The 21,760-nt window shown below is 46.8% G+C and overlaps 1 protein-coding gene across 5 annotated transcripts; it reads left to right on the top strand.

Annotated features, from left to right (window-relative positions):
• The first annotated feature begins 9,373 nt into the window (after positions 1 to 9,373).
• LOC141105098 (uncharacterized) lies at positions 9,374 to 20,282 on the top strand. Of its 5 annotated transcripts, XM_073594950.1 has the most exons (6): positions 9,374 to 9,524; positions 12,202 to 12,307; positions 12,424 to 12,521; positions 12,657 to 12,798; positions 18,417 to 20,138; positions 20,177 to 20,282. In XM_073594950.1, the coding sequence occupies exons 2-5, from the start codon at positions 12,277 to 12,279 to the stop codon at positions 20,102 to 20,104; spliced, it is 1,959 nt and encodes a 652-aa protein (XP_073451051.1). In that variant the 5' UTR covers positions 9,374 to 9,524; positions 12,202 to 12,276; the 3' UTR covers positions 20,105 to 20,138; positions 20,177 to 20,282. The 5 variants fall into 5 exon arrangements, with proteins under 5 accessions (XP_073451051.1, XP_073451050.1, XP_073451052.1 ...); XM_073594949.1 differs by having other exon boundaries at positions 18,417 to 20,282; XM_073594951.1 differs by lacking the exons at positions 9,374 to 9,524; positions 12,202 to 12,307 and adding an exon at positions 12,866 to 12,912 and having other exon boundaries at positions 12,657 to 12,743; positions 18,417 to 20,282.
• Positions 20,283 to 21,760: the final 1,478 nt, after the last annotated feature.

The raw sequence follows: 21,760 nt of genomic DNA, 5'->3' as shown, positions 1-21,760 counted from the left end.
AATATTCCTTTAAATATCGTACCTGGGGGGTGTCTATAGTATGCCTGTAAAGTGACGCGTGTTTCCCATGTTTAGAACAGTCCCTGCACCAAATGTCATTTTTAAAGGAAAAAATCTCATTTAAAACTGCTTGCGGGTTTAATGTCATGTCGGGTCATGGCAATATGGATGAAAATCAGTGAGACAAACGGCATGGGTACCCCCCAGTCCATTACCAGGCCCTTTGGGTCTTGTATGGATATTAAGGGGAACCCCGCACCCAAATTAAAATAAGGAAAGGTGTGGGGCCACCAGGCCCTATATACTCTGAACAGCAGTGCAAACAAGACAGGGACTGTAGGTTTGTTGTTAAGTAGAATCTGTTTGTAATTTTGAACATTTTTAACGTGTTTAGCTCCAGCCAAAAAATCTTTTCTAAGCTTTTTGGAAAACATAGGGAAGGGTTATCACCCCTGTGACATTTGTTTTGCTGTCTTTCCTCCTCTTCAGAAGATTTCACCTCACTTTTTTGTCCCAATGAAAAATGTTTTTTGAAAATTTGGGTTTTTTTGTGGAACAAGGATTGGAAAGCATCAGTGGAAAGGAGAAATTGTTTTCCCATATTAACTCTTACAGGAGAGAATTTCCCTTCCTAGGGGTAGATTTCATCTCACTTCCTGTTGTCTCCTTCCGTTTGCAAGTAGGAGTCATTTGTAAGTTAGATGTTTGAAAGTAGGGTCCTGCCCTATATACTCAGCAGAAATTTGGGCCTTAGGTATTGCTGTGGCCACAACACTGTAAGCCCTCACAGGGCCCTGCTGTGAAATATTAGATCAAGAATTGTAATTACATGCCCCTGTTGAACAGGAGCTGAAAAATTAGGCCTTAGGCACTGGTGCTGGTGCCACAACACTGCAACCCCTCACAGACACTCTAGTTGGAACGCAGGAATGAGCCCTGCTGCAAAGTATTGCTTCAAAAATTGTAATTACACGCCCCTGTTAGACAGGGGCAGAAAAATTGGGCCTTAGGCACTGGTGCTGGTGCCACAACACTGCAACCCCTCACAGACACTCTAGTTGGAACGCAGGAACGAGCCCTGCTGCAAAGTATTGCTTCAAAAATTGTAATTACACGCCCCTGTTAGACAGGGGCAGAAAAATTGGGCCTTAGGCACTGGTGCTGGTGCCACAACACTGCAACCCCTCACAGACACTCTAGTTGGAACGCAGGAACGAGCCCTGCTGCAAAGTATTGCATCAAAAATTGTAATTACACGCCCCTGTTAGACAGGGGCAGAAAAATTGGGCCTTAGGCACTGGTGCTGGTGCCACAACACTGCAACCCCTCACAGACACTCTAGTTGGAATGCAGGAACGAGCCCTGCTGCAAAGTATTACATCAAAAATTGTAATTACACGCCCCTGTTAAACAGGGGCTGAAAAATTGTGCCTTAGGCACTGGTGGTGGCGCCCAGAACCAAAAATGTTCTTACAAGCTATCAGCGTGATGATTGAGGAGGAAGAGGATAATTACTCAGGGATAGTCACTCAGCATCAGCATAGGCAGTCTTTGAAGGGATCTGAGATTTCAAAAAAAATTATTCGGTTACATCAGCATCAGGTGCTTGGTAGCTGGTGGTGATCCAAGACTCATTCATTTTTATGAAGGTCAGCCGATCGACCGAGTCGGTGGACAGACGCACCCTGTGATCGGTTACCACGCCTCCAGCAGCACTGAATGTGCGTTCCGAAAGAACGCTGGATGCAGGACAGGCCAGTAGCTCAATTGCATACTGTGCAAGCTCTGGCCAGTGATCCATCCTCAAGACCCAGTAACCCAGAGGATTTTCGGTGGGAAAGGTGTCCAAGTCTGATCTTGCCCCTAGGTATTCCTGCACCATATAAAACAGACGCTGGCGATGGTTGCTGGAACCGATCATACCTTGGGGCTGCGGACCAAAAAATTGTCTGAACGCATCGGTCAGACGGCCACCTTCTCCACCGCTCCTTCTTTGACTGACCGAAGCCTCAGCAACACGTTGTCCAGAAACAGGAGTTTGTAACCTCCCAGTCTCTGGGAACGCGTTGCACAGACCTTTCTGCAAGGCCTCCCGAAGATGTTTCATCCTCTGCTCCCTCTGCGATGGCAAGATAAGGTCCGCAACCTTACCCTTGTAACGTGGATCAAGGAGGGTTGCCAGCCAGTATTGGTCCTTCTCCTTGATACCACGAATACGAGGATCCTTACGCAGGCTTTGCAGGATCAGGGAGGCCATGCAGCGTAGGTTTGCTGAGGCATTCGGTCCGGAGTCCTCTGGGTCACTAAGAACGACATGGTCCGCAGCCACCTCCTCCCAGCCACGTACAAGTCCATGTGTTTCTTGGGACTGATCCCTTAAAGACTGCTGCTGATGCTGAGTGCCAGGCTCCACCTCCATACTGACACAATCTTCCTCCTCCTCCTCTTCCTCCTCGTCCTCTTCCTGTGTGATCGGCGGGCACGCAGGAACACTGTCTGGATAAAGGGGGCCTTGAGAGCTAAGGAAGTCCTCCTCTTCCTGCCTCTGTTCTGCCTCAAGTGCCCTGTCCATTATTCCACGCAGCGTGTGCTCCAACAGGTGGACAAGGGGGACAGTGTCACTGATGCATGCACTGTCACTGCTCACCATCCTCGTGGCCTCCTCGAATGGTGACAGGACAGTGCATGCATCCCTGATCATGGCCCACTGGCGTGGGGAAAAAAAACCAAGCTCCCCTGACCCTGTCCTGGTGCCATAGTCGCACAGGTACTCATTGATGGCCCTCTGCTGCGTGTGCAGCCGCTGCAGCATGGCCAACGTTGAGTTCCACCTGGTGGGCATGTCACAGATTAGGCGGTTCTTGGGCAGGTTAAACTCCTTTTGGAGGTCCGTCAGCCGAGCACTGGCATTATATGACCGGCGGAAATGCACACAGACTTTCCTGGCCTGCCTCAGGACATCCTGTAAGCCCGGGTACCTGCCCAAGAACCGCTGCACCACCAAGTTAAGGACGTGAGCCAAACAGGGCACATGGGTCATTTGTCCCTGTCGGAGGGCAGAGAGGAGGTTGGTGCCATTGTCGCAAACCACCATTCCTGCCTTAAGTTGGCGTGGCGTCAACCACCTCTGAACCTGCCCCTGCAGAGCTGACAAAACCTCTGCCCCAGTGTGGCTCCTGTCCCCCAAGCACACCAGCTCAAGCACCGCATGGCATCTTTTGGCCTGCGTACTTGCGTAGCCCCTTGAACGCCTACGGAGCACCGCTGGTTCCGAGGAAGAGGCCATAGAGGAAGAAGAAGAGGAGGGGGTGGAGGAGAGAGGTGTGTCACAATCAGCATTTTGGAGGCGTGGTGGCGGAACAACCTCCAACACTACTGCACCTTGTCCTGCATCCTTCCCAGCTGCCAGCAGAGTCACCCAATGCGCCGTGAAACTTAGGTAACGTCCCTGTCCATGCCTGCTGGACCATGAGTCAGCGGTAATATGCACCTTACCGCTGACCGCCCTGTCCAGCGAGGCATGGACATTGCCTTCCACATGCCGGTAGAGAGCCGGAATCGCCTTCCGTGAGAAAAAGTGGCGTTTGGGTACCTGCCACTGAGGAACCGCACATTCCACAAACTCACGGAAGGGGGCAGAGTCTACCAACTGAAAAGGCAGCAGTTGAAGTGCTAGCAATTTTGCCAAGCTAGCATTCAACCGCTGGGCATGTGGATGGCTGGGAGCAAACTTCTTTCGGCGGTGCAGCAGCTGGGGCAGGGAAATTTGCCTGGTACAATCTGACGTCGGTGTACCAAAAGCAGATTGCCCACAAGTACTTGGCTGTGACACACCTAATTCTACACCTTCATTCCTCTCACTGCAGGTCTCAGAGAGGACTGAAGGTCTAGTGGGGTTGGAAATCTCAGCTGATGAGGAGCAAGGAGAGATCCTCTTTGTTCTTTGGTGTGGGTCTTTTAGATACGCTTGCCAACGAACTGCATGGCAGGTCAACATATGTCTGGTCAAGCATGTGGTACCCAAGCGGGAGATGTTTTGGCCACGCGAGATACGCTTGAGACATATGTTGCAAATAGCAGCGGTGCGATCTGATGCACTCGTCTCAAAAAAGGCCCACACCAAAGAACTTTTTGAATAACGCGCAGAGACTGCAGCGCCCTGCACATGTGGAGCTTTGGGGTGTGATGCAGTCAATGTGCTGCCCTTAGGCTGGCCCCTGGAGGGCATCCTGCCTCGTTGGTGATGTGCCGCCGCCTCCTCCTCCTCCTCCTCCTCCTCCTCCTCCTCCTCTCTCCTATCAGGCACCCACGTTGAGTCAGTGACCTCATCATCCCCTCCCTCCTCATCACTGGAGCAAACCTGGCAGTATGCTGCAGCAGGGGGAGCATGACTGCCAGATTGCTGTCCTTCTTGGGCACCCCCTCTGTCCGTGCTCATGTTACTGCCTTCATCGAGCTCAGTATCGTCATCAGAGCCTTCCAAACGCTGGGCATCCTCCTGGAGCATGTACCCAACACTGTGGTCAAACAGTTCGAGGGAATCCTCATGAGGACATGGTGGAGCTAGGGAAGGAGTCACTGATGACATTGAGCTGAGGGAAGAGGCCGCTGCTTTGCCAGACAAAGCACCCTGGGCATGGGTGAGAGAGGATGAGGAGGATGAGGACGGCTTGGTCATCCACTCGACCAAGTCTTCCGCATGTTGCGGCTCAACACGGCCAGCTGCCGAAAAAAAGGCCAAGCGTGTCCCATGGCCACGTGCTGATGAGGATGCACCGTCTCCACGACCAGCACTAGACACAGAGCCTGCTTGCCCTCTCTTATTGGCTTGTGACTGTCTGCCTCTCCTTCTTGGCCTTCCAGACATACTAATGGCCTGTAGCTGCACTAAGCTGGGATAGAACACCTGTAATTTTCTTCAAGTAGCTTTATATACTGTAACCAGACAAGCCTGCCTGTCAGTAGGAAGATAACAGGAACGGATCTAGCTGAACACTGTGAGCAGGACGCACTGTACTAAATGTAAATAGTCTAGCTGCCTGACCGTGGTACTAATAGGATCAAATAGAACACCTGTAATTTTCTTCAGGTAGCTTTATATACTGTAACCAGACAAGCCTGCCTGTCAGTAGGAAGATAACAGGAACGGATCTAGCTGTACACTGTGAGCAGGACGCACTGTACTAAATGTAAATAGTCTAGCTGCCTGACCGTGGTACTAATAGGATCAAATAGAACACCTGTAATTTTCTTCAGGTAGCTTTATATACTGTAACCAGACAAGCCTGCCTGTCAGTAGGAAGATAACAGGAACGGATCTAGCTGTACACTGTGAGCAGGACGCACTGTACTAAATGTAAATAGTCTAGCTGCCTGACCGTGGTACTAATAGGATCAAATAGAACACCTGTAATTTTCTTCAGGTAGCTTTATATACTGTAACCAGACAAGCCTGCCTGTCAGTAGGAAGATAACAGGAACGGATCTAGCTGTACACTGTGAGCAGGACGCACTGTACTAAATGTAAATAGTCTAGCTGCCTGACCGTGGTACTAATAGGATCAAATAGAACACCTGTAATTTTCTTCAGGTAGCTTTATATACTGTAACCAGACAAGCCTGCCTGTCAGTAGGAAGATAACAGGAACGGATCTAGCTGAACACTGTGAGCAGGATGCACTGCACTAAATGTAAATAGCAGGAACGGATCTAGCTGAACACTGTGAGCAGGACGCACTGCACTAAATGTAAATAGCAGGAACGGATCTAGCTGAACACTGTGAGCAGGACGCACTGCACTAAATGTAAATAGCAGGAACGGATCTAGCTGAACACTGTGAGCAGGACGCACTGCACTAAATGTAAATAACAGGAACGGATCTAGCTGAACACTGTGAGCAGGACGCACTGCACTAAATGTAAATAGCAGGAACGGATCTAGCTGAACACTGTGAGCAGGACGCACTGCACTAAATGTAAATAGCAGGAACGGATCTAGCTGAACACTGTGAGCAGGACGCACTGCACTAAATGTAAATTGCAGGAACGGATCTAGCTGAACACTGTGAGCAGGACGCACTGCACTAAATGTAAATAGTCTAGAAGATAACAGGAACGGATCTAGCTGAACACTGTGAGCAGGACGCACTGCACTAAATGTAAATAGCAGGAACGGATCTAGCTGAACACTGTGAGCAGGACGCACTGCACTAAATGTAAATAGCAGGAACGGATCTAGCTGAACACTGTGAGCAGGACGCACTGCACTAAATGTAAATAGCAGGAACGGATCTAGCTGAACACTGTGAGCAGGACGCACTGCACTAAATGTAAATAACAGGAACGGATCTAGCTGAACACTGTGAGCAGGACGCACTGCACTAAATGTAAATAGCAGGAACAGATCTAGCTGAACACTGTGAGCAGGACGCACTGCACTAAATGTAAATAGCAGGAACGGATCTAGCTGAACACTGTGAGCAGGACGCACTGCACTAAATGTAAATTGCAGGAACGGATCTAGCTGAACACTGTGAGCAGGACGCACTGCACTAAATGTAAATAGTCTAGAAGATAACAGGAACGGATCTAGCTGAACACTGTGAGCAGGACGCACTGCACTAAATGTAAATAGCAGGAACGGATCTAGCTGAACACTGTGAGCAGGACGCACTGCATTAAATGTAAATAGTCTAGATAGAAGATAACAGGAACGGATCTAGCTAAACTGAATACAGTGTATATATATATATGCAACACCTGGGATGCATATATATACACAATACACTGTAAGTGCAGCTACCTGACTGACTGTTCTGCCTAATCTATCTAACTCAAATCAAATGACACTGTCTCTCTCTCTCTCTATCTCTCAGCACACCGGAACACACACTACACAGGGCCGCCGTGCAGGCGGCCTTATATAGTGTGGGGTGTGTACTAAATCCCCTGAGCCATAATTGGCCAAAGCCACCCTGGCTTTGGCCAATTACAGCTCTCTCTACTGACGGCGCTGTGATTGGCCAAGCATGCGGGTCATAGTGCATGCTTGGCCAATCATCAGCCAGCAATGCACTGCGATGCCGCAGTGAATTATGGGCCGTGACGCGCCACACGAATTTAGCGCGAACGGCCCATAACGTTCGCAATTCGGCGAACGATCGAACAGCCGATGTTCGAGTCGAACATGGGTTCGACTCGAACACGAAGCTCATCCCTACCCAGGACAAGTGGGGAGATCAAAAATCTACTGTAGGGCAGCTAGGGAGATCTATGACCTAGGACTAACAAAGAGATCAAGGACTCACAATGTTCTTATGGACCCTAAGATTAAAATCCCAGTCTTCCATTGTATGGATCCAAAGTGATCCAAGACTAAGGGCAGGCAGGGAGATCCAAGAAGGTGGGCAGGGAGAGCCAAGACCCAAATCAAATGGGGTGATCCAAGACCCAGAACAGACAGGGCGATCCAGGACAGATGGGGAGATCAAAGTGGAGAGATCAAAGATCTACTGTAGGACAGCTAGGGAGATCCATGACCTAGGGCAAACAGAGAGATCAAGGACTCATGATGTTCTTATGGACCCTAAATTAAAACCCCAGTCCTCGATTGTATGGATCCAAGGTGATTCAAGACTAAGGGCAGGCAGAGAGATCCAAGACCAAGAACAGATGGGGAGATCCAAGACTAAAGGTGGGCAGGGAGAGTCAAGACCCAAATCAAATGGGGAGATCCAAGACCAGGGTCAAGCAGGGTGATCCAAGACTAAGGGCAGACAGGGAGATCCAAAACCAAGAGCAGATGTGTAGATCCAAGACTAAAGGTGGGCAGGGAGAGCCAAGACCCAAATCAAATGGGGAGACCCAAGACCCAGAACAGACAGGGAGATTCAAGACCAGGGACAGGCAAACTGAACCAAGACCAAGAACAGGCAAGGAGATCCAAAACCCAGGACAGACAGGGACATTCCAGGGTCAGGTAAGGTGACCCAAGACCCAAAACAGGCAGGACGATCCAGGACAGACAGGGAGATCAAAGACCTAGGACAAGTGGGGAGATCAAAAATCTACTGTAGGACAGCTAGGGAGATCTATGACCTAGGACTAACAGAGAGATCAAGGACTCACAATGTTCTTATGGACCCTAAATTAAAATCCCAGTCCTCCATTGTATGGATCCAAGGTGATCCAAGACTAAGGGCAGGCAAGGAGATCCAAGAACAGATGGGGAGATCCAAGACTAAAGGTGGGCAGGGAGAGCCAAAACCCAACTCAAATGGGGTGAGCCAAGAACCAGAACACACAGGGAGATCCAAGACCAGGGGCAGGCAAACTGATCCAAGACCAGGGGTAGGCAAACTAAACCAAGATCAAGGTCAGGCAGGGAGATCCAAGACCCAGGACAGACAGGGAGATTCCAGGGACAGGCAAGGTGAACCAAGACCCAAAACAGGCAGGGTAATCCAGGACAGATGGGGGAAATCGAAGACCCAGGACAAGTGGAGAGATCAAAGATCTACTGTAGGACAGCTAGGGAGATCTATGATCTAGGACAAACAGAGAGATCAAGGACTCATTATGTTCTTATGGACCCTAAATTAAAATCCCAGTCCTCCATTGTATGGAGGTTGTTCTCTATGTCCATATGCCAGTTAAGATAGGTTGGGCACAAATAATGGTCAGATAGATACATCAACTGATGATCTTATGAAAAGCAACAGAGTCTGACCAACACATTGGGTGGTGGTGTAGATACATCGATGATGTTCAATATATTTTTGAGTCACATTGGCAGATGCTGGCTATTTCTTGATCTGCAGGTATAATACGGTGTCCCCGTAAGCCAAGTATAACACTCTTGTGGATGAAAGGGTATGGATTGGACCATTTTGTAGCATTAGAAACCTGACAGTGGCTCTAATCCCTCACCACTCCATCCAAGATCAAAAAAATAAAATTGGTCTTTGGTACACTTTTTCATTTTAATCTGCTTATATTTAGCTCTCCCCGATTCCTTCTCCCCCCCCTCCCCAACATGCTGATGGAGTTTAAAGATAAAGCCTTTCCATTTTCATCTTATTTTATTTGTTGTCACCACTGGGTCTCTGTGCTTCTCTATGCAATGCAGGCAGATCATGACTGGGGTTGTCACATCAGAACGAAGCTTGATACTGAAAATGTCAATCTGGCAAACCAGTGGTGTTTATCCAAAAATTCCATCTCTACGGCATCAGTGGGCTTTCATTCCTCTACATTGTAAAGTGTGCTCCTGCTTCGAGCGTTGAATGTCTACAAGGAAATGGCCACCGCTCTGTAGGATCACATGACTTTGACCCTAGTGCTTGTCCTTCTGTCATCCAGCAGCCATGTTGGATGCTGGCACTGCCCATACTCTGAACCTTTGATGATCATGTGACTGGAGTGGGAGGAGTTAGGGGGTCCTGAGAGCCATGGGATGCACACAACGGAAAGTAGATGAGTAATTTGGAATCATGGCTGCCCCTGGAGAGATAAAAACGTTTCTGGTCAGTATGTCAGGTTTAACATTCATGTATTCTGATTGTTGTACATTGAGGTACTCCATGGCGCCCTACGCTGGTCTACCTCCCTGTATGGTCAATGTTGTACGCCGACTTCGGCATTGATGTGAATGAGCCCTTGGGCCGGGTTCCCATGTGTGCCTCTGCTTTTTACGGATGGGCCCTATTACGTCCACCGGGGTCTCTGGGGTAAGTCACACGGAAGCGCGTTGCATAGGTGTGACCCGGCTCCATAGACAATAATGGGTTTCCTATTATCGCGCCGAACATCTGGAAATGTCTCACTGCCTGTGATTAGCGCAGCGCCGTGCCGACTTCCTGGCGGGCTCTACACGTGCAGCATGCGAACACGCCGGAGCTCATCCTTACTCCTGATAGAAAAAAAAAAGATCTATAGCTGACAATCCATGTGATCGAAGACGCATGAGGAGAGGTGGATTTCCAGTTATGGTTAAAAGATACCATTGTAAGATCCTGATGTAAGGGGGGGAGGGGGGCTCTGATGGGGCCACTAATGTGATGGGGACTTTAGTGGGGAACCTGGATGTAAGGGGGGATTCTGATGGAGAAACGCATATAAGGGGGGACTCTGATGTAAGGGTAACTTTTTTGGGGACCCTAATGTAAGGAGGGACTCTGATATGGACCCTGATGTAAGGGGGGACTCCGATGGGGACCCTGATGCAAAGGGGGACTCTGGTGGGAACCCTTATGTAAGGAGGGACTCTGATGGGGACCCTGATGTAAGGAGGGACTCTGATGAAGACCCTGATGTATAGGGGGGATTCTGATGGGGACCCTGATGCAATGGGGGACTCTGGTGGGGACCCTGATGTATAGGGGGGACTCTGATGAGGACTCTGATGTAAGGGGGGACTCTGATGAGGACCCTGATGTATAGGGTGGAATCTGGTGAGGACCCTGATGTATAGGGTGGAATCTGATGAGGACCCTGATGTAAGGAGGGACTCTGATTAGGACCCTGATGTATAGGGGGGACTCTGATGAGGACCCTGATGTAAGGGGGGGCTCTGATGGGGACCCTGATGTATAGGGGGGACTCTGATGAGGACCCTGATGTATAGGGGGACCCTGATTGAAGGGGGACTCTGACGAGGACTCTGATGTAAGGGGGGACTCTGATGTAAGGGGGGACTCTGATGAGGACCCTGATGTATAGGAGGGACTCTGATGAAGACCCTGATGTATAGGAGGGACTCTGATGAGGACCCTGATGTATAGGGGGACTCTGATGAAGACCCTGATGTATAGGGTGGAATCTGATGTGGACTGTAATGTAAGGGGGGACTCTGATGAGGACCCTGATGTATAGGGGGGACTCTGATGAGGACCCTGATGTATAGGGGTGAATCTGATGAGGACCCCGATGTATAGGGGGACTCTGATGAGGACCCTAATGTATAGGGGGGACTCTGAGGACCCTGATGTATAGGGGGGACTCTGATGAAGACCCTGATGTATAGGAGGGACTCTGATGAGGACCCTGATGTATAAGGGGACTCTGATGAAGACCCTGATGTATAGGGTGGAATCTGATGCGGACTGTAATGTAAGGAGGGACTCTGATGAGGACCCTGATGTATAGGGGGGACTCTGATGAGGACCCTGATGTATAGGGGTGAATCTGATGAGGACCCCGATGTATAGGGGGGACTCTGATGAGGACCCTAATGTATAGGGGGGACTCTGAGGACCCTGATGTATAGGGAGGACTCTGAGGACCCTGATGTATAGGGAGGACTCTGAGGACCCTGATGTATAGGGGGGACTCTGATGAGGACCCTGATGTATAGGGGGGACTCTGATGGGGACCCTGATGTAAAGAGGACTCTGATGAGGACCCTGATGTATAGGGGGGACTCTGATGGGAACCCTGATGTAAGCGAGGACGCTGATGATGACCCTGATGTAAGGGGGACTCTGATAAATAACCCTGATGTAAGGGGGGGTCTCTGATGGGGACCCTGATGTAAGGGGGGACTCTCATGATCCCATATAATGTGAAGCGTGTAACAATTCAGTAGAGGATGTAGTAAAATGTGAGAGTCTATGGAGGAGTTTGTTAGAGACTGTCCAATGTCAACCTCCACACCCAACTGCCGTTGTTTTTCAGCCCAAAAAGAGCACCGGACCAATAAGCTTTAGAGCCCAAAAACTTTTAATGTTGCAGTTTGCTCAGCAAGCCAATGCGTTTCGGGGGTTCTAAGGTACCCCCTTCTTTAGGGCTCTGATACTTCATAAGCTTAAGGGTACTCAAAAATTCTGCTGCCATTTTGCTTCTGGACATTGTGTCCTTTTTCATCAAACAAATCCTTGTGGTGATTCTGCCCTTTTTTCAATCTCTAACTCCTGAAGAAGCGGGATACCTTTGAACCCCCCCGAAACCCGTTGACTGTTTTATATTGTCTTACTAAATGAACTCCAACATCTTTGGACTCTCAGCTCACTGGTCATGTGCTCTTTTTTGGATTTGTAGCTTCCAAGCTGTAGGTCCCCTGTTTGTCTGGGCACCTTCTTTGTGACCAACCTCACAAGAGCCAATGCACCCCATATGAACTTGTTTGACCTTCTCCAACCATGGTCCATGGATGAGTCAATTCCAGCACCTCAGTTGCTCATGTTCCAGTTTATTATTTTTCAGGACATTCCTGTCTTTTTTACCATGGTGGAATGAAAATGTTTAGAAGGACACAAGGATCACTACGAGGACATCGTGATGGACAATCAGCCGCCCCTCACATCGCTGGGTAAGAGGAGACTTTATTGTAAAGGAGAGAGCAGTACGGAGGGTCCACCTAGATCCCCCATCATCTGATAAACACATAGAAACAATGTATTCAGTCAGTGTGTGTGTTTCCTACAGATGGATCCACTAATGGGATCCCACCAGAGAGATGTCCCCGTTTTCTGTATTCTCTGGATTCCACACAGGGAGGTCACACCATCCCTGACCATCATCAGGTAAACTGACAAAAGTTCCTTGAAACTGCATTGGAGTGTATATTTATATATATATACTGTATACTCTTAAATTAAACGGCAGGTTTTTGGTTCTCAGAATATTTTAGGTAAAATATTTTCTATAATTCTATTTAGCCTGAAGAACTCATAGAAATGAATGATGAAACTAAAAAGGAAGAAGGAAAGACAAATGTGAAGGATGATCAGCTTTCTACGGAGGAGGTTGGGATGATAAGAACGGTTAAACGTGAGAACCCTATCCTGGATATCAGTATAGGTCAGTGATGAACTCTAAATTCAGAAACTATTCCAATATTCATTTTTTTTTCCTCCTATACATTTAGGGTATGTGGATTGATGATTGAGTCTCTGCAGGTCCTCAAATCACCAGGTGAGATGAGAGTGGATTATCAATGGTAGACCAGCTAACTACAGACACGTATTACAATTGAGAAATTCATGCTGTCCGACCTATTTTATGTTGACGCTAAAGGGCTAAAGTTATTCGTTGCAACAAATAAACCTAGGCTAAATATTTTTGAAGCTGAACTCTGAATTGGAGCTGGGTATTAACAAAATGATTACATATGCTGGCCCAACAAATGAGGTTGAGATACTGTACATCATATGAAAGGTCCATCTCCATTCCTCAATATATAGTCATGTTCCCAACAATTGAGAAGGACATACTGTACACCATATGAAAGGTCCATCTCCATTCCTCAATATAACGTCATGTTCCCAACAAATGAGGAGGAGATACTGTACACCATATGAAAGGTCCATCTCCATTCCTCAATATAATGTCATGTTCCCAACAAATGAGGAGGAGATACTGTACACCATATGAAAGGTCCATCTCCATTCCTCAATATAACGTCATGTTCCCAACAAATGAGGAGATACTGTACACCACATGAAAGGTCCATCTCCATTCCTCAATATAACGTCATGTTCCCAACAAATGAGGAGGAGATACTGTACACCATATGAAAGGTCCATCTCCATTCCTCAATATAATGTCATGTTCCCAACAAATGGGGAGGAGATACTGTACACCACATGAAAGGTCCTTCTCCATTCCTCAATATAACGTCATGTTCCCAACAATTGAGAAGGACATACTGTACACCATATGAAAGGTCCATCTCCATTCCTCAATATAACTTCATGTTCCCAACAATTGAGGAGATACTGTACACCATATGAAAGGTCCATCTCCATTCCTCAATATATAGTCATGTTCCCAACAATTGAGAAGGACATACTGTACACCATATGAAAGGTCCATCTCCATTCCTCAATATAACGTCACGTTCCCAACAAATGAGGAGGAGATACTGTACACCATATGAAAGGTCCATCTCCATTCCTCAATATAACGTCATGTTCCCAACAAATGAGGAGGAGATACTGTACACCATATGAAAGGTCCATCTCCATTCCTCAATATAACTTCATGTTCCCAACAATTGAGGAGATACTGTACACCATATGAAAGGTCCATCTCCATTCCTCAATATAATGTCATGTTCCCAACAAATGAGGAGGAGATACTGTACACCATATGAAAGGTCCATCTCCATTCCTCAATATAACGTCATGTTCCCAACAAATGAGGAGATACTGTACACCATATGAAAGGTCCATCTCCATTTCTCAATATAATGTCATGTTCCCAACAAATGAGGAGATACTGTACACCACATGAAAGGTCCATCTCCATTCCTCAATATAACGTCATGTTCCCAACAAATGAGGAGGAGATACTGTACACCATATGAAAGGTCCATCTCCATTCCTCAATATAACGTCATGTTCCCAACAAATGAGGAGGAGATACTGTACACCATATGAAAGGTCCATCTCCATTCCTCAATATAACTTCATGTTCCCAATAATTGAGGAGATACTGTACACCATATGAAAGGTCCATCTCCATTCCTCAATATAAAGTCATGTTCCCAACAAATGAGGATATACTGTACACCATATGAAAGGTCTATCCAGTGTGCTGTGACTCATTATACTGTACATTTTATGTAATCTGATGTTTATAGATATATTGGTTTGATGCACCCAATGGCATGAAGGAGGAGTGTGAAATGGTTGACTTGGAGCCCAACATACGTGATTCCTTCAATGCAAATCATTAAAAATGTTTTGTGGGGGCGTGTCCGAGATGGTGCAGGGAGAAGACATGTTCTAGAGCTGCTCCACCATCTGGTGCTTTTATGCTGATCTATTAGAGGGGGCTGGCAATGCCTCATTTCCAACTTTACAACTGGGCGGCAGTACTAGTGACTGTCGATGGTGGTTTGGCCAACCCAAACAAAACCCTGCAGTGACGCTGGAGGCAGCCATTTTAGGGTCTTATGCAGCCCTGAGCAATCTAGTTTATAGGGTTCCCAAAGCCCATACTGCAGTGACAACCCTGATGAAAACGACTGTTCGTGTATGGCAGCAGGCAGGGGCTATATATAAGACGGATTCTACCTTCTCCCTACATACCCCCTTATGGGGTAATCCACAGCTTAGGCACGATTTTCAATTGCCAGACCCCCAGCTCTGGGCAACCAAGGGAATTGTTACTCTTAAACATATTTTAACAGACAGATCTCTCTCCTCCTTCTCGGTGCTGCGAGAGAGATACGCTATACCTGCCTCAATGATCTTTAGATACTACCAGCTTAGACATGCCACCCTGGCGCAATTTCCTCACCCTATGACCCTTCAAACAGACCCTATGGAACGCCTTCTGATCTCAAATTCTAGATAAACCTCTATCTTCTCTCTACTTTTATCTTTCCTCGGCATGCGCGACCACTCTGACGACAATATATGACAAATGGAGGTCCGACATACCGGGGGCTGACTGGGGAGGGGGAGGACTTGGTGAGTGGCTATATCACTAAAATTATCTCTGCTAGAGACCGTTTCATCCAACTAAAATTCCTCCATAAAGCCTATTATACCCAAGTGAGATTAGCAGAAATGTATCCAGGGACGAGCCCCCTCTGCTCTAGGTGTCGTTCACTCCCAGGCATGTTCTTCCACATGGTATGGGAATGCCCCCTTATCCGCCAGTTCTGGGAGAGGGTAATCGGGGGGCCTTGAATGAATTTGGGGACTGGTCCCTCAGACAGGACCCGGCCTTAGCGCTACTTGGCACCATGGAAGATATAGTGGCCTCCAGGCATGTGAAGCTATTTCTCTTCTATACTCTGTACTACGCCAGAAGAGAGATCCTCCTTAGGTGGAAGCAACCAGCACCGCCAACACTCAGCAACTGGATAGCAACGATTAACTCTGTACTGCCACTGTATAAACTAACCTATGAAAGCAGGAACTGCCCGAAAAAATTTGATAAGATCTGGTCACAATGGATAGACGCACAAGGTTCAATCTCTTAACCACTTCAGCCCCGGAAGGATTTACCCCCCTTCCTGACCAGAGCGTTTTTTGCGATTCGGCACTGCGTGGCTTTAATTGACAATTGCGCGGTCGTGCGACGTGGCTCCGAAACAAAATTGACGTCCTTTTTTGACGTCCATAAACAAAATAAGAGCGACAATTTTGAAAAAAATGCATTATTTTTTTACATTTTGCTATAATAATTATCCCCAAAAAATATATAAAAAAAAATTTTTTTTCCTCAGTTTAGGCCGATACGTATTCTTCTACATATTTTTGGTAAAAAAAATCGCAATAAGCGTTTATTGATTTGTTTGCGCAAAAGTTATAGCGTTTACAAAATAGGGGATAGTTTTATGGCATTTTTATTAATAATTTTTTTTTTTTTTACTAGTAATGGCGGCGATCAGCGGTTTTTATTGTGACTGCGACGTTATGGCGGACATGTCGGACATTTTTGACACATTTTTGGGACCATTGTCATTTATACAGCAATCAGTGCTATAAAAATGCATTGATTCCTGTATAAATGACACTGGCAGGGAAGGGGTTAACCACTAGGGGGCGGGGAGGGGTTAAGTGTGTCCTAGGGGAGTTATTTCTAACTGTCAGGGGGATGGGCTGGTGTGTGACGTCACTGATCTCTGCTCCAATGACAGGGAGCAGAGATCCAGTGACACTTGTCACTAGGCAGAACGTGGAGATGCTGTTTACAACGGCATCTCCCCGTTCGTCTGCTCCGTGAGGCGATCGCGGGTATGCCCGCGGCTATCGAGTCCGCGGGACCTGCGACCCGATTCACGGAGATCGCGCCAGGCGCGCGCGCTGCCGGCGGCAAATTCAAAGTAACGTACAGGTACGTTACTTTGCGCAGCCGTGCCATTCTGCCGACATAAAAGTACAGGAGCCGGTCGGGAACCGGTTAAGATACATTATATTATCCTATGAGCTGCTCCTATCCTGACCTTTTATGATTATACTGTCCTGTGAGTTACTCCCATATCTGTATCCTTCCCCCCCTAGGTTTGCCACCTGTCCGGAATTCACCCGGACAGTTTGGGTTTTGAATTGTGTGTCCAGGTTTCAGACCATCTTAAACCCGGACACAATATTCAGAATGGACTGTGGTTCCCCAAGTAATCAAGTACCACAAATGCCAAGTGCACAGGTGTGCACAAGGGCCCCACCCCCATACACGGACAGAAGAGACGGCTTGATCTGCTCCTCCTCCTCCTACCGCTACCTTTCTGTCTGTCCACCCATACTCCAATCCCCGGTGTTTCGTGCCTCAGGAAAGGGATGTGTGGGCTGGAAGTTTGACGCTCAGCAACTCAGCTCAGATACATGATGGATGGTGGGTCTCGATGCCTCAGCCTCCATCCTCGGGTTAGTGAGATCACCATCCAATGTCTGTAACTGAAGTCTCCCCTCTCCCTCCCTTCTCTCTCCTGCCTCCAAGCAAGTGAGTAGCAAGTGAGTAAGGGGTGCCCTGTGGACTCTGATGTAAAGGGGGCTTTAAGGACCCCAATTTAAAGGGGAATGCTGAGAACTCTCATATAAGTTGGAGGTTTGGTGAGCAGTAACTCCTTTACATTGGAATTCCCCTTTACACCAAAGTCCACAGTGTTCCCCCTTGTTGGAAGGAAACATGATTTAATATAATATTTCTGGAGTTTCTTTCTGGTTGATACAACCAAGCCTTTGTTTTCTTGGGGGCGGTCTGGAATGTAACAGGTTGCACATCAAAGCGTTGTAGCATATCTGAAACAAAAGATCAGGCCTCCATTAAGGCTGAACAACGATTGGCTCTGGACCGTCTGTTGTTATAACGCTATGCAAGCAAACTTGAAAGGGACCATAGCTGACAAGATGATTGACAAGGAGAAGATTGACATGGACAATGCTGCCCCTAGAGGCCAATACAGCAGGACGGACAGTAATATCATATATTGAGGAGGACTGCCCCATAAGTACTATGATTTGTCAAAAGTCTAGATGGGATGGCAATGGGGTTGGGTCTGGATGGTGTATGATTGAAGTATAAAAGGACTGAACGAGTCAGAGAGCCTCCTCTCTCTCTACCCTTTTCGCACCTGGCTCAAGCCTGGTGGCTCTCTGAGCCGCATTGGCTCCCTGTTTTTCCATCCTGAGCCCAGCCAACGAAACAATATCTGGAGGAAAGCATTGTGATAAGTATCTTTGATGTTCTTTGTCATATACTCTGTATAATTCTCTATAGTATTTCTATGCTAACGTATTCCTATTTTCTTGGGAAATAAATAAGACATTGTTTTACTAAGCAGTGTATTTTGTTTTCATAAGTAACCTTATATCATTGTGTACTGTGTAACTGCTAATGTGTATAATTCTTTTTGTTATTTTTGAAAAAAAAATAATCTGTTAAAAAAAAAAAAAATCAGTTGTACCTTTTTTAAATACATATATAAAAAATATAAACAAACTTTTGTTTTTTACTGTCAGGTGATGTCCAGAATGGCGCAGTGGTAGATCATAAAGCAGAAGATGATGGTGTTACACAATGTTCTCCAGGAGAGAACCCCAACCAGCAAAATATACATTGTGCAGATTCCTGTGCGGAAAGCTTAATGGATCCCTTCAATCCCCAGAAATCAGAGACATCGTATTCAATTCTTTCCAATGCTGATACAATACCTGATCCCTCTAAACTTGAGAAATCACATTCAACATTTTCCGATGCTGATACCATAACAGATCCCTCAAAGTCCAAGAAATTGCCTCCAGGTGTTTCCAGTGCTGATACCATACCAGATCCCTCAAAGTCCGAGAAATTTCCTCCAGGTGTTTCCAGTGCTGATACCATACCAGATCCCTCAAAGTGCGAGAAATCGCCTCCAGTTGTGTCCAGTGCTGATACCATACCAGATCCCTCAAAGTCCGAGAAATTTCCTCCAGGTGTTTCCAGTGCTGATACCATACCAGATCCCTCAAAGTCCAAGAAATCGCCTCCAGTTGTTTCCAGTGCTGATACCATACCAGATCCCTCAAAGTCCAAAAAATCGCCTCCAGTTGTTTCCAGTGCTGATACCATACCAGATCCCTCAAAGTCCAAGAAATCGCCACCAGGTGTTTCCAGTGCTGATACCATACCAGATCCCTCAAAGTCAGAGAAATTTCTTCCAGTTGTTTCCAGTGCTGATACCATACCAGATCCCTCAAAACCAGAGATATGGAATCCAATTGCTTCTGGTGGTGATGAAATTCACTATCCCTCCAAACCTCAAAAACCTTCCAAGAAATCCCATCCAAATGTTTCCAGTGCCGATATTGCACCCGTTCCATCTAATCCTGGGGAATCGTCGCCTACCGGTAAACCCAAAGCCGATAAGCCATTTAAATGTTCTAAATGCGATCGATGGTTCAGAATGAAGGCAAACCTTGCTAGACATCAGAGCATGCACAAAGAGAAGGTTCCTCTTACACGTGAGGAGGTCTGGAATACGGTCAAAGTGCGCCCTTTCTCCTGTTCGGAGTGCGGGAAACGTTTCGCGCGCAAAGGAAATCTTCTGAAGCACCAGAAGATCCGTAAGGGCAAGCACGTTTATCCTTGTTCCGAGTGCGGGAAAAGCTTCATTCACCACGCGGAACTTCTAAAACACCAGAGAACTCACACGGGAGAGCGCCCCTTTACCTGCACCGACTGCGGGAAGGGTTTTGCCCAGAAAGTAACTCTGGACGCGCATCGAAGGCTGCACACGGGAGAGCGCCCTTTTTCATGCTCAGAGTGCGGGAAATGTTTCAGTGGAAGCGGAAACCTTGCTAAACATCAGAGAGTCCACACGGGCGAGAAGCCTTACTCGTGCTCGGAGTGTGATCGGGCTTTCACGCAGAAAGGAGAACTTGTTAGACACCAGACAACCCACACGGGCGAAAGGCCTTATTCGTGCCCCGAGTGCGGGAGGCGTTTCCCCTATAAAGGGATACTAAGTGTACACCTGAGGCGCCACAAAGGCGAGCGCCCTTATTTGTGTTCGGAGTGCGGGAGGTGTTTCTCTGAGAAGGGAAACCTCCTTATGCACATTAAAAGGCATCAGGGCGAGCGTCCTTTCCAATGTCCGGATTGTGGGAGAGCTTTCTCACTCAAAAGTGACCTTGTGAGACACCACCTTCGAAAACACACCGACAAATGAACAAAATGGCCGATGTTTCACTCACAAAAGAGACCTTCTTAGTGCGGAGAATGTTTCACTCACAAAAGAGACCTTCTTGAAGCTGGACTCCAGCCTTGGCTTCAAACAAAAACTGAGACATTTCTCTAAAAGTCTACAGATATTTTTAATAAAATTTAAGATTTTATTTATGATTTAAGAGAGCCGTGTCATGTATTCCTTTTTCTTTTTTTTAATTGGATCGTGATCTTCATTTAGCCACTCCCCTAGCGGGGCAAATTCTGACACTTCTATATGTAAAAATAAGTATTTTTTCTGCTAGAAAATTACTTTGAACCCCCAAACATTTATTTATATATATATATATATATATATATATATATATATATATATATATATATATATATATATTATTGAGGCCCTAGGGAATACAATGGTGGTTGTTGCAATTTTTTATGTCAAGCGGTATTTGCTCAGCGTTTTTTCGAAGGCAATAAAAAAGAAATAAAAAATGTTTAATGAATTTTATTGCACACAAACACATTATAATACCTAATTTGTTTTTTTTTTTTTAATTGGATGGTGATATTCATTTATCCACTTCCCTACGCCAAGTAAATGGATACCTAACATGTCACGCTTTAAAATTGCTCCCGCTCGTGGAATGGCGCCAGACTTACGGTAGTTAACCACCTGCCACCCAGGCCAATTCTGAAATTTCCCGGTAGGCCGCCTGCCCTGGGGCCGCTTTGAGCGGCGGCTGCAATGCTCTCCTACGTCTGTCCTCCGGCGCTCGTATGTCGCGGAGCTGGGTCTGTGTGCAAGGTCCCACCCCCCTAGACCGGCTTGTGTGATAGTAGATTGAATCAGTGTTCCGCCTATCACACGAGCCGGTCTAGGTGGGCACAGAGAGGCTGCATTGGTGGACTTAGTGAGGCTGCATTAGTGGGCACAGTGAGGCTGCAATGATGGGCACAGTGAGGCTGAAATGATTGGCACAGAGAGGCTGCATTGATGGGCACCATGAAGCTACAATGATGGGCACAGTGAGGCTGCAATGATTGGCACAGGGAGGCTGCATTTATGGGCACAGGAAGGCTACATTGGTGGGCACAGTGTGTTTTGGACCGAACAGAACCGCTCGGTACTCTTGTTTCTGTCCCCCTGGCCAAATTAACCTTTGATGTAAAATGTGCACATTCAACCACAAATTACTGACACGGACACGATCAGTAAGTTTGGTACTTCTGTTGTTTATTTCCTGGGCTCAAAATGATATATTGAGAGCCGGATATTTCGTTATAAAATCAAATATTAAATAAAACAAGCGTGTACAAACCACAAACTATACATATTCATTATTGTGACGAAATGTAAGCTTTGCTGGGTTATATCTGTATAAGGAGATAGCAGACTATCATAGCTAATTACGGTGTCTTATTTTCAGTTCCTGTTTGTCTTGAGTGTAGCCTCATAGGCCTGAAAATAGGTGCAATCTTCTTAACTTTGTTCTTTGTACTTTAACTCTTGCAGTTCTGTTTCACATGAAAGGAGAAGCTGGCAGACATCTAATTCGAGCATGATTAAGGCTAATAGCTGGTTATAAGAAAATAAGCACTTATATCTATGCGATTATATTAGAAATAGGCATTTCACAATAACGCTCATAATCGCATT

Source organism: Aquarana catesbeiana, linkage group LG08, assembly GCF_042186555.1.
Source record: "Aquarana catesbeiana isolate 2022-GZ linkage group LG08, ASM4218655v1, whole genome shotgun sequence".
Classification (NCBI taxonomy): Eukaryota; Metazoa; Chordata; class Amphibia; order Anura; family Ranidae; genus Aquarana; species Aquarana catesbeiana.
The sequence above is the reverse complement of the archived record's forward strand: the minus strand, read 5'-3'. Positions and strand labels throughout refer to the sequence as shown.